Source organism: Amphiura filiformis, chromosome 15 (genome assembly GCF_039555335.1).
Source record: "Amphiura filiformis chromosome 15, Afil_fr2py, whole genome shotgun sequence".
Lineage (NCBI taxonomy): Eukaryota > Metazoa > Echinodermata > Ophiuroidea > Amphilepidida > Amphiuridae > Amphiura > Amphiura filiformis.
This window is the reverse complement of record NC_092642.1, coordinates 20,372,130-20,398,731: the sequence shown is the minus strand read 5'-3', so window position 1 is coordinate 20,398,731 and position 26,602 is coordinate 20,372,130. Positions and strand designations below refer to the sequence as shown.

The following is a 26,602-nucleotide window of genomic DNA, read 5'->3' as shown; positions in this document are numbered from 1 at the left end:
TATAATACGTGGTCAAACTTTGTTTCTTCAGGATGCATTACGGTTCTGGCTCGATCGTGGCGTAGATGGTTTTCGTGTGGATTCAATACGATATCTGTATGAAGACGAGTCATTTGCAGACGAACCTATTGATCCCAACTTCATTCCACCGCCAAATATGACGCAGGTATGTTGTCATCATAAATTAGATACCATCCTTAGCAATTCAGTCATCGAAACATTTGAACAATTTGCTTCTTGTGTTCTCCATGTGTGTTCCCAGTCGTAAAATTAGTTGTGTTTGGTGGTAAAATGGTCTAGGTCATGATCTTTAAAATAGACAATGTCCCTTATTATTCTAACCTCTATATCTTAAGAGTAGACTAAGTATTGTTGGTCGAAGCAGCCAAAAAATGGTTTTTCATTATGTAAATCAATATATTATTGAAAAATAACACTTAAAGTTTCTACAAATCAATTAGTTTGAAAACTTGCTTGATTTATTGTTGTTAATGAGTTACGTACATTTTGTTGTTGGACCTATACCAAAGTATATCTATGATATTTCAATTCTCCTGCACACTCGCTATGAAATGATCAATACGATTTTTGTCAAAGCTCACTATCATTCGCAAGATAGTATGAACTAGCAAATCGCAACAGTTTAAAATAGTTGCTAACCTTTATACATGGTAAACTGCTATGATATATTTGCTTGTATACTCATCATTTGAATAAACATTCAATAAATTGGGTAAACATACTCTCACACAAGAGTTTCCTCAGTGGCGTAGCCAGAGCGTCCCTGGGTGGGCAACTTGCCCAACCGCAGCGAGAAAATTATTACCAATTGAGGAAAGGAGGGAGAATAAATGTAAATGAATTAACTACCAACTTACTTCAAACTACAGATTTCAATTGAGATCCGTTCTGTATTGATTTTATTAAATCACTTGTATTTGTTGTCACTAGATAGACTCGAACACAGAACACATGGGAAGAATATTACTCGAGGTGTATTCAAGGTATATTCCATGTATGTACGTCATCCACCAGTGGAGCTCCTGCGCCCCTCCGCAGAACTTCCGGTAGTGGATGTTCTGCGCTCGGGGGCGCAGAGAATCCACTGTCGGAGTTGCTGCGCTCGGAAGCTAAAATAATAGATTTTCGTATTATAATAACGGTGGATCATTTCTGCGCTCGGGCGCAGAACATCCACTATCGGAGTTCATGCGCCCGGGCGCAGTCCCTTATATGTAACGGCGGATCATTGCTGCGCTCGGGCGCAGAACATCCACTGTTGGAGTAACTGCGCTCGGAAGCAATATAATACATTTTCTTATTATAATACTGGTGGATCATTTCTGCGCTCGGGGGCGCAGAACATCCACTGTCGGAGTTGATGCGCTCGGAAGCAAAATAATACATTTTCTTATTAGGCCTATGCATGCGTTTTCTTATTGAAATTACGGCGGATCATTGCTGCGCTCGGGCGCAGAAAATCCACTGTCGGAGCTTTTGCGCTCGGAAGTCAAATAAATTATTTTCGGGGGGCGCAGAACATCCACTGTCGGAGTTGATGCGCTCGGAAGTGACTTATTTTCTTATTTTATTAATAAAATACAATATGCATGCGTATAATAACTAATATTTTCCTATTATATTAATACAAAAAAATATGCATGCTTATAATAACTAAACCCCGAGAAGTTTATTGCTATTAGTAGGCCTATAACCGAATTGACAGCAAATAATATATTTTCTTATTATAATAACGGTGGATCATTTCTGCGCTCGGGCGCAGAACATCCACTGCACTGTTGGAGTAACTGCGCTCGGAAGTAAAATAATATATTTTCTTATTAGGCCTATTAACATGCGTATAATAACTAGTATTTGGCCTATTATAATAACTATAACTCTGCTCTGCGCCCGAGCGCAGCAATGATCCACCGTTATTATAATACGAAAATCTATTATTTTGCTTCCGAGCGCAGCAACTCCGACAGTGGATTCTCTGCGCCCCCGAGCGCAGAACATCCACTACCGGAAGTTCTGCGGAGGGGCGCAGGAGCTCCACTGGTGGATGACGTACATAACTCTTATATATTCAGTTTATTTTGGGAAAACCCCTCAAGACAGGACACAAGGGAAGAATATTACTAGATTTAATCACTTGTATATGTCACTAGATATGTTTGAACACAGAACACATGGGAAGAATAATACTCCAGGTGTACTCAAGATATATTCAATTTATTTTGGGAAAAACCCTCAAGACAGGACACAAGGGAAGAATATTACTAGAGGTATACCCGAGGTATATTCAATTTATTTTGGGAAAATCCCGCAACTTTTACCAGATAATACATTGGCTTTACCATCTTCTCTTTTATAAAATCAATAAACCATTACAAAAAATTGAGTTATTTTGGCTCGCCGTATATGTAACTTAGATAAACGGTTCAAAACAGACCATTCGAGGACTCGCCTTCCAAGCTACTATTTCTGATAATGGTCTGTTTCTCACCCTTTATCTCATTTGGATTTGGATTTGGAAGATACCTTCTCTTAAATAACAGTATTGCGAACCACCAGCATACATAACTCGATGTAGAGAGTCTTTCCTATTCAGAGGAAATATTGCAATTACACACCTTATTGCCTTTTAACAATAACCATTGACACTAGCACATATCAGAGAAGATGTAAGAAAAGGAGGGAGAACATAATTATATCCTTGAGATAATCCCGTAGGACTATTCATAGTCCTTTATTCTCAAGTGGCGGGTTAACCAACAATTAACAATGAGAGGACATTCCTGAACCTCGTTCAGTTGGGGATGATTTGAAGTGACCGCCAATTATGACCATTTGATATTTAATACCAGCAATGCGAAAAAAAAAATAATGTACCCTTTTACGGAAGGAGCAAAGTTTAACAAGTTATAACTCCGCTTCTGCACTACGAATGTCAGCGGCGAATGTCAGGTTATTATTTCCCAGTCTTTAAAAAAAATTGCAGGCAGAGGTGGGAATCGATCTCGGTACCTCCCGGTTAAACAGCACTGTGCAAGACCACTAGGCCAACTAAATATCTGTTGTGAGATGTGTGACATTAATCTTTGATATTGCTTAATGGAACAAATCACGGAATTAAATCAGTAATAAAAGAAATAGATTCTTATATAGCGGTCAAATTAGATAAAGGGGAAATATTTGTCCCTGCTCGAAAGAAAATATAGGTTAGAAAATTATCAAATAAATTTAAATTACAAATTGAGATTTTATATTTATTTCTTTCACGAGGCGACATTATCACAGACAAACACTGTATATAAAGCTAAAAACTCGACTCTCATCACTAGATGCTGTCATTTAGCTCAATGGTAGAGCATCAGATTGCTGATATCAATATCGTTGGTTCGAGTCCTCCTGCCAGCAATGGTTATATCTACCAAAAAACGTTTCAAAACGTAAAAAGCGGCCAAAGTTTAAAAAATCTTTCCTGTGTGGCTTTTCACCCTTTTTTAAACTTGGTCCTATTTAGTAAAGTAGTAATAACATGAAGAATGAGTCCTAATTTTTACATGCAACCATTATCAAAAACATTTCAAGGTTTATGTTTTATTATATTGCGTGATCATAAAGAGTAGTAGAGTATTATATATACTTAGCAAATTGACTGTGTGTCAACCTGCTACATATAGGCCCTACATCTGTACATAAGGCGCAGAATCGCACATGACGATGAAGAATTAAACAAAGTGAGTATTTGCTACAAAATACATTATAACGTCTATACAGAAAAACACTTCAATTACGCACGAACATTAATTCATTTGCTCTACAAAATAAACACTGACAACTAAGAAAACCAACAAGTAGCCTATAGATGACTTCGTATGGGTCTTTAGAAACTTTCATAAATGGGACCAAGTTTAAAAAGGGTGAAAAGCCACACAGGAAAGATTTTTAAACTTTGGCCGCTTTTTACGTTTTGAAACGTTTTTTGGTAGATATTAATTCATTTTTTGAGGTAAAAAATATTGCGCGCTAAGTGGTTCTTTGTAGCCATGCGAGGTGAACTAGTTGGATATCCATATTTCGGGTGAGCCTGCGGGCAAACTAGTTGGATATCCATATTTCGGGGTGAGTGGTTTTTGAAGCTCCGAGGGCAAACTAGTTGGATATCCATATTTCGCGGTTAGCGGTTCTTTGTAGTCCTGCGGGGCAAACTAGTTGGATATCCATATTTCGCGGTTAGTGGTTTTAACGACCCGTAACCACCCCAATCAGCTGCATACCGCATCCAGCTATTTTATTTATCAAAATACTAGTTTTTTAATGCTATGGGGTTAACAGAATTATTTAAAAAAAGTAATAGCTGAACCCAATAGTTCAGCCAAGGACTGGAAACGACATATTGATGACTTTATATAGAGTGTATTCAATAAACCCAAGGCGGAACGAGAGTTGCTAAGTAACCGCTATCCGAACCATAAACACACATGCATGATCAGACAACGAGTATTCAATTTCTTCATAGCATCCCACGTTGTTCACACGTCAGTCGAATTTGGCGGTGTTGGTTTGTTAGCCCTCCAAGTTATAACATCGTTCACTTTGTGTTGAACATTGTATGTGAGCCTCGCTGTAATAACATAAAGATCAGTCTGATCAGTGTGATATCACAGAGCAGACCCTTGAGAGGGCACTTGGCTCATTTGCATGGCAGTCGGACTCTCCATTGTATTTGATCATTTGTGTATGGAGTGCAATGGCGACCCGTCATTGTATTTGTTCATGTGTGTATGGAGAGCCACTCTTGGAGCCCATGGGACTAAGGCTAGGTCCTCAGGTAGAGTCAGACGCTGTATGTACTAGAAACGCCCATTCTTGATTCTGCGTTCATTCAATGTTAGCATTAAATTTGTATTGCCCGGCGGCCCCGCGTAATGGAAAAACCTGAATTTGAAAAAGAAATGAAAATTAAAAAGGCAAGGTTCCACCTGAGTACATATTAAATGGGTGTAGAATTTTTTTTTCAAATATATATATGAATTTAGACAAACATACGGGATATAATGAACCTTTGACATGACGCCATGATGACATGATTTTATTAGTCGTTTTATATATCACCTATACCGTGTATCATAATACCAGTATTTGTAATTTTATATTATATAGAACTAATATTTTGCATCATAAATGCGCAGTTCATATGCACAGACGATTACTAATCTTCACGACTTCAAAATAACATGTTACAAAGCAGGTAATAGGTGCTGGCCTTGTCCTATTGTACTTGTTCATTTGTGTATGGAGAGCTCACTGACCTGTTAATAGAGGTCAATGGAATAGCTTCTTTATGGGGCACCTCTCCATCGGTTTCAGGGCGCAGTTCATTGAACTCAGCGGAATTATATTGCAAGTGCTTTTATATTATTACAAAACGGATCGTGGTTATTGCATTGACAAACCTAATAAATAATTCATACCAGGGGTGCGGACATTTCATTGGTCGCAAACCACCGGGATTCGATACAAGTTTGCGTTGTAAATGAATGCGTGAATAAGAGTGTCATCCCCTTGGCGCGATATTTGATTTCTGAATATACTCAAGTTGCCGTTGAAAATGCCTAAAAATCATCAAGATATTGCAATACTGTCTAAAGTGATGTAAAATTGTGGCAAATTTGTATGATTTATCGCACATAATTTCTGCGTAGCGTGGAGAATCATTTACATAGGATTTTGGAGAAAAATGTGATAATTTTAGGGAAATATAGAATGGCGGAAGAAACAAATAAAACATTTTCCTGGAATGTGTAGACCATACTCTTTCTGTTCCTATTGATTTCTATACTGAAATAATTCTTAAAATGAAGTTGTTGGATGATTTTAGTTGGCATTTCTAGAACGTAAACATGTAGGCAGATAGTAGAGAGGGCACTCTATTCACGAGATTTCTTTTCCAACGCCAAAATAGCACGAATTTTGGTGGTTTGCGAGTGAAGAGTGTCCGCACTATCGATGGACTACGTAACTGTTCAATAGGTTTTTGTAAATGAGCTAGTGTTAGTGGGTAAGCTGTACATCTCTTTTGCATTGTTAAGACAACCACGCTAGGTTTTTCGATCAACGTACTATGCGTGTTTGGTCAAGCGAGGATAATTTGTAAAGCAGCAAGTAATGGTGAGGATGTTGCCCTTTTTAACAACTTCTGACTTTTGATTTAGCCCAAAATGAATCAATAAAATCGTGTATAAGATATTTGTGGGGATATTTGGGCGCTATTACAACAATTTAAATAAATGGGCACTTCTGGGTTGGATATATTATAGACTCTATAGAATTTAAGTATGATATATTTTCGATGGTAAATATATTTTCACTTTCAAAGTTTGTAGTTTTCATAATTGCAATTTCTTAATATTATATAAAAGGTGAGAATAAGACTATAAATGTACACCCATAGTGGGTAGGAGAACATGAAAACTAATATGAGATACTGTATTAGGATCACATATTAAGTATCATGTGAGAGTATACTCTTGTACTCCAGAAGACAGGATCACATATTAAAAAGCGCCCTCTGTTGTTATTAATCGTATTTAATGCGTATTTACAACGTTATGAATAAATATTTGACACCATAGAATATAAAAACTAGTAATTTGATAAGTTAAAAAAAGATTTTAACGGAATAAATCTAAATAATATGATTATGCAGTTTATTCCGTTAAATATTTACCCATAATTTCCCTCATTCTTCAGGCCCTGCCCTCTATCGGGTGCTAATTTAAAGTTTAAGCTTGATTGCTATTGTTTCTTTGTAAGCCTGAGGCGCAACCTTGAACAATATGGTCCTTGAGACACCGCCCCGCAGCCCCCCCCAGCCAGCCCCATACCTCATTTCAATTTTAACATACCCATATCCTGCTTTTTATATTCCATAGTGTCGCACATTAATATGTGATCCTGTCTTCTGGAGTACAAGAGTATACTCTCACATGATACTTAATATGTGATCTTAATACAGTATCTCATATTAGTTTTCATGTTCTCCTACCCACTATGGGTGAAATGTAAGAGTATGGGATAATTTTGATTGTTAATAAATGCGAAACGCCGGCGGTAGACATCAGCAATATCAGGGATTGCCGCGATTCTTGCAGTAGCTTTTATGAATAGAATACAATAGTGGATACAATAGCGGATACAATAGCGGAACAATAGAGCTCTCTTACGGGCAAATAAACCTCGTCGCGTTTTGCTAAATTTCACTTCTTCTTTTTCATGAACTAACCGTTATTTTTTTAAACTTGTGGCAAAACTTCGACCGAAGTTTTTAATTTATGATTTTAATGCTACGCTAAAATATGTTCAATTTATTTTATTGATTGATTGATTGATTGATTGATTGATTGATTTTTGTTTATTTATGTAAAGAATTTGATATATTTGAAAGAGGTATTTGAGCAATTCGAAATTTTGATTTTATAATCCTATGGGGTCATTTTGAACCCCCACCCCCTCCCAAATTGCCAAACGTACAACACCTATGAGTTTGCATCCTGCATAATGATCAGTACGTCCATGTCATCAGCATAAAAAACCCATTCTATGTATACCTGACGCCGGCAGCTTAATTTCTTTCTGCAACCATAATGGGCCGCAATATATCACTAACCGCATCGTCCGAGGCAAGGTTCATTATTGTCAGGGTTAGGGGTTAGGGTTAGGGTCTTATGGTTAGGGTTAGGGGTTAGGGTTAGGGTTATAGGGATTAGGGTTAGGGTTAGGGTTAGGGTTAAGGTTAGGGTTAGGGTTATATTCGTATTTATTAGTACTAATATACTAGTAATAGTATATTGTGTGTATGCACTTTATGCACGTTTCCTTTATAATCGGTTACCCAACTGAAGCTATAATACCAGCTTTATTGCGATGTCGCACATTGAAAACAGACACTTGTGCACAACCAGAGAAGATCTGATTTAATCAGTTGAGCTGCTTCAATGAGTGTTATCTTGGTTTAATAGCTTTTAATGGGGTTTAAGTCCTGCAAAGATCGAGATGAATTCTACTGTAGACATGACTGCATCATGTATAAAAAAATAGTATCACATCTTTCCCAGGATCTTTCCTGCTCAATCAAAATAATACTTGCAAATAGATCATAGTTTACTAATCTAATCCTGTATTATATAGACCTGTAATATCACCTGTAATATAGGTGATCATTGTTTACATGGTTTGTTATGGTTGGGATTAGTGTCCCATCTCTGTAATGTAATGTAAATGAAGCATATTGATATGCAGGAAGAATCGATCAGGGCGCTAGCTTTATTGTCCTATGAGATGTAGGGCCTATAGTGCGAACTGTCCAAGCTGACTGTTCATTTAGTATCATAAGCTGTGTTCACACATGCACTTATTACCGGTAATATTTTATCTAGGCTTATGTCCGATCGAATTAAATATTTCCGCTAATCCCTTAGTGCGTCCACATTTGTCGGCAATAGCGCTATACGCTGGCGAAGTTACGTAATAATCGGATTAACTACCATAGCAATAGGTGAATCATGCTGATTAGTTGCACCTGTAAGATTAGTATCTTTGAAAAGACCGGTATTGTATTCAATCTATGATTGCAGACATACAGGTGATGAGTGCAACCTGCTTGTAGTACAGCGCGAAATGTTCAAAATTGTTTTCACCTATTGCTATGGTAATTAATCCGATAAATGACGTAACTTCGCCAGCGTATGCCCGACGTGTTATGTCCGTTAAAGCCTATTACCGGTCATAAATCCCTTCTTTCTACATGAGCATCATCAGAAAATTTAACCCGATTTTAAATGTTTTCACTGAAAATTCACTTTCAATAAACGCCCCTCTTTAGAACAAATTACAGACAATGCGGTAAATATGTCATGTAAGAAAAATGCAAATTGAAAAGTTCCAAATTTAAGACCAATTTTGTATTTATGTAGGTTCTATTATTATTATTATTATTATTATAATTATTATTTTTATTATTATTATTATTATTATTATTATTATTTTAGTTTGACAAAGTAGTCCCATTTTACAGTAGACTTAGCTCTATATCGCATTTTATACATGTAGGCCCTACTATGGTGGACATCTTTTTGGTTCCACTGTGCCTTTTTCTGCCGTTCCCTGATATTGATTAATAGCCGTTGGTCCAGAGTTTACTGCATTGGTACACAGCAGATCTACCAGAAATTCACACAGTCGTTAAAAGTTGGCGATCTGAAGTATTTGCGAAGTACAGCACGCCTCCAAACTATCGGTAACTATCAAGGCTACATAATTTTAAGAAATGTAATTAATTTATAATAGACATCTTTTTTATCATATTAAATTATTAAGAAGTATTCAACCTAGTCTTCCTATTAAAATGATCATATTAATCATTCTACAACTGGCCTTAAAATTATTACAACAATGAATCAATTTAGTGCAGTTATAGCGCCATCTGTTGCTATTAAGGGTACTTGCCCATCAGTTTCATTCGGGGGCGTGTTTGAAAAACGGCACAGTGCATTAGTAAAAATAATAAGAAATACTAATATTTTCACCGGGGTTCGAACCACTGCCAATTGCACTATGAATGCTAAAGATGCTTCTGTGCCACGGTGACTGTGGTTAACATTCGGCGATTTTTAAAGATATACATATCAACACGTTTCTAGTGTATTGAAAATCAGATTTTGGTAGGAATACGGTCATAGAAAGACATATGACTCTACTGTTTGTTTTTCATTTAATACAAATTAATTTTGATGAATTGAACTGGTACGACTCTTAGGACTCGTGATAAACGACGATTAATTTAGTAATAATAAAATGAAAAAGCTGGGTCATTCACGTCGTCATTTGTAATTCATGTCAAAACCTGGGGAGGACCACACACATCCGTGTTGCATGCATACGTGCACAATCGATACAATCTTGACACTTGCGGGAAGATATACTATAGGCCTACCCTAATAGCTTACAATAGATTACCTCGCGGTCCCAGTATATACACGTAGTGTACGCACTTTTGAACCATATTTTGTTCAAAAATGATAGGAAGGGACTGTTTTCAGCTAAAATGTTGGTTATCAGCAGATGCTTAATGATACCGGGAAGTGTTGCAGAAAGGTAAGCATACTCTTTATTAATTTCAAAATATCACATATCAATGAATTTAAATTTGAAATCCAAAAAGGAAATGTCAGGTCAAAATTCTCACCTTAGAATTATTGTGAAATAAAATCAAACCAAATTTAGGCTCCGCAAACAACGTCCAATTATTCCCATTGGTGTTTGCTACACGTGCATATAATAAATTATGATTTGGGGCTAATTTGAGAAGAGTTAATGCCTCGAGTTTCAAAATACACCGAGTGATGTTTCTTGATCAAAATCATCGACAATTCAAGACTCTGTAAAAACAATTCAAGAATTATCTGGGATAATTGAAAGTATAATGAAAGTTATGATCTAAGCTACCAGATGCATCATTAATTTCCTGACTATGATATTTAGTTGTGGGAAAAGATTACTTTAATGTTTTGGCGGGATTATTTCCCGCCAAAAATTTCAACCAAAAAGAGCATGTAGCCTTAAGTTTATGCCGTATGTAAAACGTTTTGAAGCTACATTTGAAAAAAAAAATTAAACCATTCCGGGTGTGGTTGAGGGGGGAGGCTGGACAAACCTTACGTTACGTAAGCGTACAAAATCCATGATGCAGTCATGTCTACAGTAGAATTCATCTCGACCTTTGCAGGACTTAAACCCCATTAAAAGCTATTAAACCAAGATAACACTCATTGAAACAGCTCAACTGATTAAATCGGATCTTCTCTGGTTGTGCACATGTGTCTGTTTTATATGTGCGGTATCGCTATGACGTGCTATAATACAGCTTCAGTTGGGTAACTAATTATAAAGGAAACGCAAGGAAACAATGGTATGTGAACCTTTGTTCACGAAATGAGACAATGGCCTGCTTTTTGTTAACCAGCATTCTTGAAAATGAGCAACATAATGATTGTTGACTTAACACGGTTTGGAAATAATTTCTTCATATATTTGGTGTTATCTGTCGTTTACATATCCTTCCTAAAACACAAAAGTGCGACTATTTCCAAACACCTAAATTAGCTAAAAATTTAGGACATGTTACAAAACTATATTTTCTAGAATTTCATAGAATAGTTTAAATGTAGCTTGTACCGTTTTTTTTGTGGCATCCTTCAGAACGGAGCGGTCCGTTACCAATATAGCTCAATATTTTTGGTCAAATCTCCATTCAATTAACACGGGGAGTTGGCTAGCTATGAGCTAGCTATGCTTTGCCCTCGCTCATATTCTACGAAAGTGCGACTATTTCTGAACATCTAACCTAGCTGTAATTTTAGGTCATGTTAGAGAAATATATTTGCTAGAAGTTTGGAGAATAGTTTAAATATTGGCCGGTTATTTTTCACACAGTGATGTTAACTAGGCAAATGCAATATACTTCTAACATACACTATTTGTAAAGGTCGCGCGTCAATGGTGAGAGCACTGTGTATTGTGTATAGGAAAACGGACAGTAACTGCAGTGTGCACTACACTAAAATGGTTTATATAATCATTTTAGTGCGGTGAATAGTATGCAGCCAAATTCAACAACATAATTGTGCGGAAATGTGCCATTTTGGAGTTAAAGTGAATAAAAAAATACAAACTGTATTCCGATTTTCCACCAACATCTATGTTATCATGGTTATATAGAATTACAACTTGGACATATTCCTTGAAACAAAATAAAATTGAAATTGAAATTCTTTTATTTTGTTATAATTCAGGTTCTTGGGTACTCAAGCATATGGAAATGCTACGGCACTGTCACTTTACTATGGCAGTAAAGACGAACCAGAAGCTGACTTTCCGTTCAACTTTCAAATGATAATGTTGAAACAAGAAACATTATCTGGCATTGAAGTCCATCGACTCATCGATGAATGGCTGACTAATATACCGCATGGAGCATGGCCAAACTGGGTGGTACGTATGCTAAGGCATAATCCCGGAGTGTGAAACTACACGTTATGACTAGCGACCCTTATGACTTATGAACCTTATGACTAGCGAACCTTATGACTAGTGACGTGTAACCATGATGAGCCCTGCTTTATCCACTCAATATTAAAATAGATTCTATAAGATCTGGAGGTAGGTTTATGAAATGGGGCTAAAAAGTGAACGTAGGTGTTACGGTATTTTAAAACATTATACCGCATTGAACAAAAGGACATTTTCAGATTGAAGAAACCTCCGAGCATAAACCTAACCCGTACCCTAATCCAAACTTTCGGAATAACGCCCCTTCGGAATAATGTTCGTTTTTTCTCCTTCTCAATTCAGAATTATGCCCATAAATAAGAGTAGATTAAGAGAAAATAATTGAGTAGAACTAATACCTGTACAGAAAATAGTCCAAATCATTGTTTTACAAAGAATAGTAAAGTGTAATATGTTTTCATACGTAAAGGCCCAAATTGGAAAACCTCATTTCCCAGGGAAATATCAGACAGCAGGCCAGACCATGGCCATACGGTAACATGAGTAGGTTTATTTCACCTTGAAGGCATGGATAGTCTTGCAAAGATGGGCTAACTTTCGCCTGGGCCATCCTGGTATACTTTCATTGCCTCAGCTGTTGTTTAGCAGTCAAGTTAGCTCAATCGATAAGGCGTTCGACTATGGTGCGAGAGGTTGTGGGTTCGAACCCTGGTGGTGCCTATAGTATGATCTCGTGAAAAATTGAGTTAGCTTGAAATTCCCCTGGACAAGGAACTTGCCGCTAATTGTCTCGTTGTAACCCGTAGGAAACTCGGGGAGCTGATCCTGGTTGCGATGGTTATTTGTGGAATGTCTAGGGTGTGCCCTCTTGAAGCAGCAAAGTCCCTGATTTGTTGTTAAATGGATTATGGAATGATGTGCGGCCGTAGTGGTCAGCGACAACCTGTAAAGTGTGCTGAGGCTTGTGGATCAATGTCTAGGCATTGTGCCTGTGCGTATAGTGCACTATAAATCACTGCGCTTTCTTTTTTCTAGCTGTGGCTTTAAAGGCCAATGTGGAGATGGACATTAATGATAGTAAACGTCCATTGTTAACGCAAAACACCAAACATGTCCGTATGAACTATGTAATATTATGTTACAGTTGTATTTGCTTTGTGCTATGTAATATTATTTTATAGTTGTATTTGCTTTATGTATTGTAGTTTTCCCATCACGGTAAGGATCGCATAGCCAACAGATTTGGTCCTGCTAATCATAGAGGTGGACTCATCCTTAATCTTCTTCTTCCTGGTACTCCCAATGTTTATTATGGTGAAGAGCTTGGAATGTCTGATATTGATATCAAGTTTGAAGATCAACAAGACCCCGGAGGCAAGAATAATCCAGTAAGTTATTTGTACTAACCGAGTTTATCTGTCTTTACTTTCAGCACGAATAATTCCTCTTATGACAAACCAGTTGTTCGGTAATTCAAAAAACTTGGTTTTTCAAAACAAAAATATTATTTCAAACATAAACTTTAGTTTTCAAACTGAAAACGGTTAGTCAATTGCAGTTTTTCAAACATGTCAAACATTTTTTAAATTAGAAAGAATTACCTTTCAAAACTAGATCATGAAGAGCAGTGAAATGATATTTTATTTCCCTTACCGTAGTATTGTGTTTTCGTTACAAAGAGAGGACATCCGCAGTGTATTCAAAAGCACGTAAGTTACAAAAGGTTGCATATCGCTGACTCAGATTCACGAGTGAAAGCCAACTGACAATACACATCAGTATTACACAATTCCTTAAGGGATGGGGTATGAACGTTTGGACAGTATTTATTGTGGGACATTAGAGCACATTAGACATATCGAATTGCATTCTGAATACGAAGAATGTCCTTCTGATATCAAATAATTTTGATTTTTTGAAATTCGTAATGTAATACACATTTTATGGTAAATGATTAAGAATTGATATTTTGATATTTAACAGTACTCGAAGTAAACTTTATAAATCTGATGATATATACTTAAAGTGTATGTAGGTGGGATGAAAAGCCGACGATCAATTGAAAATTTTGACCTTTCTTATTGAAGAAATGGATTTTTTTCCCCCAAAAAAATCCATATCTTGGGAAAAAAATCCATATCTTCACTATGAGAGGTCAAAATTTTCAATTGATCGTCGGCTTTTCCTCCCAGTTACATACACTTTAAGAATATATCATTAGATTTATAAAATTTACTTCTAGGACTATTATACATCAAAAATGTGAAAATATCAAATTTTAATAATTTGTCATAAAATTTGTATTATATCGTGAATTTCAAAAAAATTATTTTATATCAGAAAGACATTCTTCGTATCCAGAATGCAATTCGATATGTCTGATGTGCTCTCATGTCCCACAAAAAATACTGTCGAAACGCTCATTCCAGATCCCTTAACCTTTGTAATTCAATTCCTTTGATGCAGTGCTGCTGGAAAAAATTTAATCGGGATCAACATCGGTCTCCCATGCAATGGGATTCAAACACAAACGCTGGATTCAGTGCATCCGACAAGACATGGCTACCAGTACATGAAAATTACTTGCGTGGTATTAATGTTTTGCAACTGATTAATTTTTGCTATGATCCCCATTTTATCCCTTGTTAGTGCTATCTATTTGTTTTCCTTTGCTTTCATTTGATTTAGGATCAAATAAAGAATCAATCTTCTACGCTGAGTCTCTTCAGAAAGCTGTTGCAACTTCGCAAGGAATCACCTGCTCTTCAAACCAACAACTTAACCTACTCTCTCGTCAGCGAGGAAATCTTCTCATTCCTACGAATTCCTGACAAAGAAGACACGGGAAATACTTCCTTCTTGGTGATTATCAATTTCAGCAATCGCACCATACCGGCAGATTTCACTACCTCTGTCCGGAACAAGTCTGTAGTGTTTAAAGATAATTATGGGGTAATAGCTCTGAGTTCAAAAATGGATCAAGATGCAGAACAAAGTATTAATTTGAAGGATGTCATTTTAAGACCACATGAAGCGCTGGTTATACGGGTGTCTCTAAGCATAGAAAGTAACGGGCACGAAATGTATTACGCGTTCATTTGCGTGTGTATACCAGTTGTATTTTACTTCATCAAGAGTAAAATGAGGAAATGAACATTGGCTAATTCTGGCCGAAAGTAAATTATGTTTAAAACATGCAGGATTAATGTACCCAATGTATTTGCATTGCATAAACAATGTAGTAAATGAATAATAATAAATGAATGAAGCTTTATTTTTGGTGGTGGACATTCAGCAACACTCATGGAGATACCTGTACATCCATGCCTTTTACATTACATTACATGAATTCAGTTTGAATTGCAGATTGAGGAAATTATAAAGTATTTTGTACAAATATGCCGTCGTTTATCACAGTACCGGTGCAACCGGTCCCTGTGTGAGTAGTCGAGCTTTCGTCAGATGTGTCTCCGACTTCATCAGGACTGAAGAATCTACTTATTTATACATTTTCAATGTCTTTAAATTCATCGCTTGTTATCATCATCACCACCGTTATCGCTCTTATCATATTGCCATTGCTATGTCATTATGCTAATCATAATTTGACGTTGATTTCATAAGAATACAAAGCATTTGTTTCACCTACTGTGTCAATATTGCCATTGCTATGTCATTATGCTAATCATAATTTGACGTTGATTTCACAAGAATACAAAGCATTTGTTTCACCTACTGTGTCAATGTTTACAGAGAACGACCTTTAAGTCAGCCATTACAATAGCTGTTGTTTTTTCAGGGAACTGTTGTACAAAATTTATAATGAAGAAAGTAGGTGCGAATATTATTATCTAGGTTCCATCTCCCCATAATGACACGTAAGAAAATTCTTCAGAACGCGTTGAAAATTCCTCTGCTTGAAAGCGTAAACGAAAGTATTCGAAAACGTATTACAGAATGCTAACAACACAGTGAAATGATACCATCCTCCTCTAAAAAAGAGGTCCGCCAAGGTTAAATTGCAAGAAGGTTACTTGATTTGGACTCCAGCAGATAATGTAAACAATGAATAAAAGGAAAACAGTGATTGTGAAATTCTTGTGTCTTATTTGGTCTGGCATTTTCAGAGTTGTGGTGTTCGCAGCCGTCACCGCTTCGGTATTTATCCGCGGCGTGTTCGAGACGGGGTTCAAGAGATTTACAGGTATGGTAGCAGATTGGACAGAACTGTTGCGAAGTTGGTTACTTATCTTCATGTATAGGGTCCACAACTTATAAGTTCCCCCTAAATACTTTTTAAAATAAATCGAAAAATATTCGACGAAATGCAAACATCTAAAAGTAGGTATGTCACAGTGGCTGCACAATAATTCTGTCATACTGTGCACGCATACATAACAGTGAATCAAAAAGCGCGCGGATCAAAGTTGGCCAATTTTTGAAAACATACATGTCAAAAACGATTTCCTCGTTATGTTTCATTGATCACAATAATTTGTCTTTGTAATATATGGTAGGTGAAACATTTCCTAAATCACTATCAACTCCGCCGAAATTAAACACTGCCTAGTTTAAGAGTTAAGACCTGTTTTATGAATTTTTTTAGTTCGTCCATAAATCAATAAATATAGGTCTCTCGAAATAGAGGACCTAGTACCACCGGTCTGAAATACCAGTGTTTGTTATCATGTATTTTTTTCCTTGGACAATGAGTGAAACACTTCCCTATACCAATTGAAAACTCGGTGCACTTAGGCAATTAACTGCAGTTTCTTTATTCAACATCACAGCAGGTTCATATTTGACAAAATCATGCTGTATGAATAAAACATAAATAAAACATTGAAAAAGTAAAAATTACATATGCCTAATTAACATAAGAATGGCATAAATATATAATTAGATGTAATTAGCTAATTTGCATAATTAATGATTTTTGTGTATTTTTGTTACCAAATGAAAGAACTTTGGGTACTTATGTATGCAAAAAAAACGCATCCTCATATCATGTACGGTTCTCTGTTGGCATTATTTTTGCATATTAATTAGCTGGACTTTAGCTTTTATTTGTCTGCAGATTGGTCAAAATGGCTAAAATTGTATATTTGGTGGATTTATTACATTTATTCGAGGAGAGATTTTTTAATCTTGTTTTCTTTAACGAAGTCCGGAAAGATATGCAATTAATCTGTGATACTTAAATCAATGCTACCTTTTCAAGTAAGTGTCCGAATAAGCATTACAAATCCCAAAAATTACCATTTTGCCATTTATAGCAATTTGTGGCAGGTTTTCACCCGATTTCCGGGTATCTTCAAGTTGACGTTACATCACTTTGCATTATCCGATTTTAATTCTGTTTTTTGTTTTTTGAAGCATTCATAACGATGATTCAATTAAAAGCGTCAAATAACATGTTTCTGCTGCGCTTATTTTTGGGGTGATATACCTACTAAAAGGGTATGGGAAGCCTTGTTTGTTTTACACATATGGACCAAATTATAGCGTCACACGTCATTGCGTTCAGTCACAAATTATGGTTCATTATGTAAAAAAATAGACCGTTTTAAACAGTGTTAAAAGTTGCATCTCGGTCCATAGGAGTCAGCTCTCAAACAATACAGTAGACCAGATCTATTCATGTGTTTGTTAAAGAAAACCTGACTGCTATGGACTCAGGTGCAACTTTTGAAAAGGGCTCTTTTCTTACACAATTAACCATTGTGACTGAACGCAATGACGTGTGACGCTATAAATTGGTCCACATGTGTGAAACAAATAGGGCTATAAATATCTTTTTAGGACTTAGTTTAAAAAGTATTAGGGGGAACTTATACTATGTCATGTATGTCGTGACAGAAAATACGATTAAAATTCCCAGATAAATATGACCCAAAAAGATGTCCCAATACTACAGGGTGTCTCTGAAAGGACTGTGTCGTCGGAAACTTTCATTTTTAGGAACCTAACATAACTAAAAAGTTGATGTTGTCGGTAAATAATGAATTATTTTAATGATTCCAACATTAGCCGTCATTGCCAATTGAGGAAAGTAAAAAAATCCATGTAAGTTTTAGTATTTTAGTACGCCGTCGGTTATTTTCACAGTACCGGTGTAACCGGTCCCTGTGTAAGTAGTCGAGCTTTCGTCAGATGTGTCTCTGACTTCATCAAGACCGAAGAATCTACTTATTTATACATTTTCAATGTCTTTAAATTCATCGGTTGTTATCATCATCACCACCGTTATCACTCTTATCATAATTGCCATTGCTGTGTCATTATGCTAATCATTGTCCTTGATTTCACAAGAATACAAAGCATTTGTTTCACCTACTGTGTCAATGTTTACAGAGAATGACCTTTAAATCAGCCATTACAATAGCTGTTGTTGTTTCAGGGAACTGTTGTACAAACGAGAAAATTTATAATGAAGAAAGTAGGTGCGAATATTTTTTTCTAGGATCCACTGCCAGTAGAAGCTGACTCTTCCAATATCTCCCCGTAATTACACGTAAGAAAATTCTTCAGAACACGTTGAAAATTCCTCTGCTTGAAAGCGTAAACGAAAGTATTCGAAAACGTATTACAGAATGCTAACAACACAGTGAAATGATACCATCCTCCTCTAAAATCAAGAGGTCCGCCGAGGTTAAATTGCAAGAAGGTTACTTGATTTGGACTCCAGCAGATAATGTAAACAATAAATAAAATGAAAACGGTGATTGTGACATTCTTGTGTCTTATCTGGTCTGGCATATTCAGAGTTGTGGTGTTTGCAGCGGTCGCCGCTTCGGTATTTATCTGCGGCCTGTTCGAGAGATCCACGCGGATGGTAGCAGGTAGGACAGAACTGTTGCGGAGTTTGTTAATTATCTTCATGTAAGCATACGTCATAGCAAAGCATGGGATCAAATATTCCCATATAAATAATGATGTCCCAACAATAGAATTCTTTACCGATGACCAACTCGCCTTAACTGTACATTGTCCGTTGATAACTGTTAATTTCAAAACAGGAACGAGTTGAATCAATGGACCAAACACCCATACAGATATGATAATAAGAATAGTGTTTCTTCTAGAGAAAATTTTCTTGTAGTGTAAATGATGCATAACAGCTGTATATCGTTCAATTGACATTGCTGCTAAGTTATAAGTAGATATAGCAAAAGAACCAAATAGAAATTTCTGTGATCCGGGTGACAGAAATCGACAAAGAAATCCACGAAACGCTCCACTGTAGTTCGGTGGTTCCAGCGTCAAAGCGAATAGTATAAGAAATAAGGATGATACCAAATCCACAATAGATTGATTGAGAATGAAAAGATTTACGCGACTTGATTTTGATACAGGAACTTGAGTATTACAACGATTGATAACGCATTGCAAAGAACTCCGATAATGCCGATGATGAGATGAAGAATATCAAAAGTATTCAAATTCAAATAATGATTCTCTGAGGATACTCCATCAAATATACCTGATGTGTTTTCCATGGCGTTTTTAGAAGTATGCCTTCTGTTCGCTTAACTTCTAAATGTCACAAACAGAAAAATCTACAGCTACAGTGACCACAATGCAATAATGCGGGGTTTTGCAGTCACATTTATATAAAGTAGAAATGAAAGAATGTAGAAATGAAAGCAATTATCGGCGCAAATTTGATAGACCATTGTTTGTGCTGAAATAAGAATTATATTAACATTTCTGCATCCGATAAATTTAGATGAATGCAAGAATTGATTGTAGTCAAGGTCATCTGATTGCCAGAGAAATTTTTCCACTATAATTATTATTAATTTGTTCTTGCTCTGCTCAAGTAAGAAAAATAAAAACAGGAAACAAATACATATACACGTACTTGATTGACAGCTTAATATCAACATTTCCAATTTTGTTCATTATCAAAATGGAGATTTTGTCTTAAGCGATAAGCTTGTATTATTTTATTGCATTTGCTGTTTGTAACGTTAAAAATTAGGGCTGAATAAGTGGTTTTAAAAACCAAGACAAAAATACCTTTTCAACTGAAGTGAAAAGTGGTTGATGTGAAATCAATCCATGTCACTGTACAAAATCCGATCTGAATCTATTGACGGGTTCTTCCTTTTGGATACTTGCCATCCTTAATTTCACTTTTATTATGAGTGTTTATAATGGTTATTGATTCAATCTGGGAAGGATATTTGTCCCAGATTCAATCTTATAGTACCATATCAAACAACAAAAGTTTGGATTTCTTGTAACGATATTGTGCGACAGTTTGATAAGGTACAATCGAATTCACTCAATCGGCGAAGTGACAAGAATGATTGGCAGAAAAAGAATTACCCGTGATTTTAATTTAAAAGTGTTTTCTATATTAGAAGTTTTATTATACTTGAGCCTGATTTTAGAATCCTCACTCGGGGCTCGTTCATCGCCTCTCGTTCAGGCTCAAGTACGACGTATATTCAAACGGGAAACGCCCATTTCATCCGACTCATTTGGGATTATTTCACGACCCTATATGTCAGCCGTAAAAAAAGAGCCCCCCACAGTAACTGAGTTATATTTATTGTATTTTGCATTTATTTCTAATCTTCTTCCACGTTATCTTTCACAATACCCTTAGCCCGCAGCACATTACCGCACACTACATCAATAATAAATGTTTTCCAATTCCATTCATCACTCTTCCTGCCCGGTACACAAACATTCGGTGATCTTGCCATTAAACCATAACTTCTTGTCCGGTACACAAACATTCGGTGATCTTGCCATTATAACCATAACATATCTACAGCCTGTCTCAAACAAAATTGTGCAAGTGAAAAGCGCCCTCTCTGGCAATTAGAAAATACCGTTGTGAAGTAATGCTTACATCAACGTCAAGGGCGTAGTCTTAGCTCTCACATGCCGTTTGTTCTGTTCAATTTGCTTGTTTTAATCTTGAGATATATTTAGTTAAGGACGAAAGGGTAAAATCACAATTGTGCCACTTTTACTAGGGAAGAATGCTTTACATGTAACAGTGATAGCATCAAGTTTATCAAGAGTTCCTTCGTGAAATCAAAAGAATGCATCAGTTACACAATACAAAATATTTTGACTGTTTTTACTGTTTTATCATGATGCAGGAATGATGATTCTCTTTTTCCACTTAAAAGAGATTAAAAGATAAATAAATATTTCACATTCTGCTGTACAAATTAAATACATGTGCATGTCAATGATTTTATCATGGTAAATGCTGTTCTCGTAGTCACTTAAGAAATGTTAAAAGACAAAAAAATATTGCGCACTTATACATGTTATAGGTTAATGAACGCGTATTATGGAGAGATATTAGACAAAATAATACACGCGTGATGATGTTGATGCGTCTAATACATGCGTCCCGAAAGGAGGAGTGTATTAGGCGCATCAACGTCTGCTATCATTGATTTACATGTACAGCTCTCTTCCCTAGTAAAAGTGGCACAATTGTGATTTTACCCTTTCGTTGTTAAATAAACATATCTCGAATTTGGAACAAGCAAATTGAATAGAACAAACGGCATTTGAGAGCTAAGACTGCGCCCGTTACGTTGATGTAAGCATTATGTCACAACGGTATTCTCTAATTGCCATAGAGGGCGCTTTTCCCTTGCACAATTTTTTTTGAGACAGGATGTACATCATTAATAAATGTTTTCCAATTCCATTCATCACTCTTCCTGCCCGGTACACAAACATTCGGTGATCTTGCCATTATAACCATAACATAACTATACATCATTAATAAATGTTTTCCATGCATCACTCTTCCTGCCCGGCACACAAACATTCGGTGATCTTGCCATTATAACCATAACATAATTAACTACATCATTAATAAATGTTATCCATACATCACTCTTCCTGTACCTGTGACAAAGATGTACGGCCCTTCTTTGCGTTCAATTTTGTGCAACATTTTTGAATCCAAACTTCTGTTTCGTCATCAAGCGTACCGATTCTTTGCGTGCGCTCATCACCGTCGCGGCTTGTGAATGTTATCTCTCGCCACTTAGTCACGTTTGTCCTTCTGGAGCTCGCCCATGTTGATGGCTTTTCGCGTTCATGTGTTGTGGCGTTGAAGTGCAGTGGTGCCTCGAAGTCATTGAGTGTGAAAACAGAATTTTTTAGTTCAAAATGAAAAAAAAAATCAGACTTTTAGCATACTTAATTCCTAAGTGATATCCAATTCCACAGAATAGCGCTGTTTTATTTAATTATATTAAGGGATCTGGGAGCAACGTTTGAACAGTATTTTTTGTGGGACACATCAGGCATATCGAATTGCATTCTGAATACAAAAAATGTATTCGGATATCAAATAGTTTTGATTTTTTGAAATTCGCGATATAATACACATTTTATGGCAAATGATTAAAAATTGATATTTCTGATATTTAACAGGAATGAAAACCCGACGATCAATTGATCGTCGGCATTTCATCCAAGCTACATAGTTACACCATACACTTTGTAAGTACATATCATTGGGTCTTGAACAATGCAAGAATAATTTTCTCTTGCTCTATGATACTTGTTAGTTCCATAAGCGTTTCATTTACTCTGTTTCATTTTTGCTATTCCGCGAGCTTGGCGTCCAACTTAATCAGATCGCTCATGAATCTGTCGTTGGGTCTAATAATATCCCTTTTGCCTCTTACTTGGGCCTCTGCGTCTTTTAGGCGCATGTTAAACCGTACCATCAAATAGGCAATTACTATTGTTGAACTACGGGAAATTCCGTAGGCGCAATGAACTAGCACGTTGCCTTTGATTCCTTCGTCAATGAACTTGGCGGCTTCTTCAAAATACTTGCCGAAATCCTCATAGTCGTCATCGAGCATTTTGATGCACTTATATTTTATGTATGTATACTGAATTGGTTCGTCAATCTCCAATGTCAACATATGAGTGATATTGTTCTCCCGTAATCCCTTTTTGTCTTCCGCCGTGTTGAACGACCCAATAAAAACATGCGGGTAAACCTCACTGATAATATTGCTTTTTTTTCTCTATCGACATTTTAGCAATTGAATTAAACAGTTCAAATATTTGAATTTGAATATAAATATGAAACTACATTCCCTCGTACATTCCCAGAAGTTTCGAGGTGCTGCCATGTAAGCTTCTGGTTCTGTTTTGCACAAATCGTTTGCTGTTTGTATCTCGTTCTATTCTTTGAATCCTTTCCAAGTCAATCCTTCACCTTTGTTTTTAATTGCATACAGTATAGCAACGTTTTCGGGTTTTTCATTCACACCGTATGTTGTACCACTGCATTGCTTCAGTAGCAGCTACAACTTTCTTTGCTTGGGCTTCTTCGCCCGTTGTTAGATTCGGCTTATTTCCCTTCCACACTACGTATTCCTCGTTCAAAAAAGTGTATACGCATATCATCTATGAACATGGCCAATCGTTCTAGTTCTTGCAAGTTTGTTGGTCCAAGATTTCCTTCTCATAGTCTACATGTCATCTAATTATCTGTTACCAACTTGTTGTCGTGTGTGTTTTCTAGTAGAAGATGGTGGGCTACTTTCTTCTCTGCTCGCAATCCTATTATCTAGAAAGGTTGTATATCACTATGTATTAGTAATAGTAGTCATCCATATTACATGTTGCTATGGACATACAATTAGTGTGTATAAGGGACTTTCCCAGGACATGCCATATAGGTGTCGCTTCACAACACTGTCTATGTAAGAGTGAAAACAGGATGGATGACTCATCTAATCTGGTTTCAATATGTTCACATATAGTCCGGCTGTCAAACGAAATTTTGCCACAGAAGCTTGTTTTGGTGTCCATAGTTTTGATAGATATTGCTTCTCAAGACAGCCAACTTCAAAAATAAGTTTACTGGACCTCAAAATTCAAACTGCTCAAATGCTGTTGAAGTTCTCCAAATTATTCCTCTTGTCATGGCGATCCAGAAAAGTATACTTTTACCTATCTGTGAAATACCTTTCTGGAGATTTAAGCAAAAAGGTCAAAGGTCGCGATTTGACCTCCACAGAGATCAAAACATGAAAAAATGTTCCGATCTTCACCAAAATAGTCTCAGATTGTTCATCACAGAAAATCCATGCAGAAAAATAATAGTTTGGACTGTATATGATGTTTCCTTACGTGGATAACCATGGTAACATATCAAAAAGGGTCAGAATCGACATGATTCAATCGACATTAATCTTTGACAGCATGTTATTATACTAACAAAACATCCTGCTATGGCAAACTATTCTTTTTTTAATTGTTTATAGAAGACAAAAAATTTTAGACTATTTTCATAAAAATCGGAGTACTTTTCAAGTTTGGAACCCTGTCAAATGGTATCCTTTAACCTTTCAGCTTATGACTCCAGAAGGGAATGTCACAGATAGGTTAAAGTAAGGGTTAGAGTATACTTTTTCGTGATCGCCATGACAAGAGGAATAATTTGGAGAATTTTTCAACAGCATTTGAGCAGTTTGAATTTTGACCTCTGTGTGAACTTTGAACTTTATCCAGCAGGTATGACCCCCTGAGTGGCGTCAAAGGAAAGAGATAAAAGTAAACAATATAATAAAAATCATTTCCCCACCGGGGTGACACTCCTCATAAGACCTGGGTCAATATTCATATTTTGGGTCCTTTTCATATCTCGAAATGCCAACAAGACCCCCATGTGGTGTCAAATGAAAGAAAAAAAAGTAAAGAATATAATAAAAATATTTTCCTCATCGGTCAATAGTCCTATTTTGGGTCCTTTTCAGTAAAGTTTATTTCCCGCCCCCCCCCCCCCCCCCGAGGAAATGGTCTAGCGACGGCCCTGAATAAATGTAGACGTGAATGTCTGTTATTCTAAACAAAATTATCTACCCATACTTCTTTAAAGATCATTAAGCCTTAATTTTGAAGATTCGATTGATCGAGTACATGTACAACTGCAAGGAAGCTTTTTTCTTATGTGGGATTTTAACGTTTTGATTCGGAGGGTATAATGTTTAACCAACTGGCAACATACTAAGCCCTTTCTGCCCTTTGTGCCTTAAGTACATGTACATTCAGTCTGTTTGGTATTAGACACTATACGCTAATACATCAAGTTTTCAATTTTTAATCATTCATTCTCCAGAAGTATTCCACAAGTTGATTTACATAGCAAAATGCCTGCAGTCAAAATCGAAACCTTCGTCTTCTTCGACCTTAAAACAACTGGATCTGAAACTAACGAGATAGCCGAAATGGCATTTGTCGCCTTACATAAAGATTCCATGCGTAAGTGGACTATTGCAGCGGGACACTTGCCAAGGGTGATGATAAACTCGTGTTGTTCGTCGACCCTGGTGAAGAGGTTAGTAAATTTACAATGCTCACGCAATAAAGCTCACGCAATGTCTGCTTGTGATCGATTGGCAGGCATTGCATGATCGAGCAATATCGTGCCGCTCCGAACAATAACCAGTACATATATTTTAGTCACTTAAAGCCATATTATAACATTTGCTGTTGAGGACGCCCTCACTGATTTTTTAAAATCCATTTTTTTGCACAATTATATTGTACTTTATTAAACCAATATACCGTGCAAAAATCAAGACTCTAGGTGCTGTAGTTTTGTCAAAATCCGATATTTTGAATAAAGCGCCGGAACCGGCGTCTTATTATTACGATGGAATTATTAGTCGAACGCATACACGATGTTCATAACACACAGTGCGGGACGGTGATCTACACAACAAAGGTCGTACCATAACATGACCGAAGGAGTGGTACGTATTGGCGACATACGCGCTGGTAGTAAATTCCAATTTTCTTTGCTTTGACGTAGTTGTTCGGCTCAAAAATAAAAGGGGATATATCTGACAGTAAAAACTAACATTTTATGTCAAAGAAATGCTAATCTATTTTGTATGATAATGTTATAATATTGCTTTAAGGGCTGGGGTATGAACGTTTGGACAGTATTTATTTTGGGACATTAGAGCACATCAGACATATCGAATTGCATTCTGAATACGAAGAATGTCATTCTGATATCAAATAATTTTGGTTTTTGAAATTCGCAATTTAATACACATTTTATGGCAAATCATTAAAATTTATATTTTTGATATTTAACAGTACTCGAAGTAAACTTTATAAATCTGATGATTTATACTTAACGTATGTAGGTGGGATGAAATGTCGACGATCAATTGAAAATTTTGACCTTTCGTATTGAAGATATGGATTTTTTTCCCAAAACACCAAAAAAATTAGGTCTTTTTGGGAAACAAATCTATATCTTCAATATGAAAGGTCAAAATTTTCAATTGACCGTCGGCTTTTTCCTCCCTGCTACATACACTTTAAGAATATATCATTAGATTTATATAATTTACTTCGAGGACTGAAATATATATCAAAAATTTGAAAAATATCAAATTTTTATAATTTGTCATAAAATGTGTATTATATTGTGATTTTCAAAAATGAAAATTATTTGATATCAGAAAGACATGCTTCGTATTCAGAATGCAAT

General features: G+C 36.2%; 1 protein-coding gene across 1 annotated transcript in view; it reads left to right on the top strand.

Moving 5' to 3' along the window:
- Positions 1 to 14,727, top strand: part of LOC140170779 (alpha-glucosidase-like) — a 33,721-nt gene extending 18,994 nt beyond the window's left edge. The window contains exons 6-10 of the mRNA XM_072194003.1: positions 32 to 166; positions 9,192 to 9,307; positions 11,862 to 12,060; positions 13,284 to 13,466; positions 14,545 to 14,727. Coding sequence (XP_072050104.1) covers positions 32 to 166; positions 9,192 to 9,307; positions 11,862 to 12,060; positions 13,284 to 13,466; positions 14,545 to 14,727 — 816 coding nt within the window. The remainder of the gene's footprint in view (positions 1 to 31; positions 167 to 9,191; positions 9,308 to 11,861; positions 12,061 to 13,283; positions 13,467 to 14,544) is intronic.
- Positions 14,728 to 26,602: the final 11,875 nt, after the last annotated feature.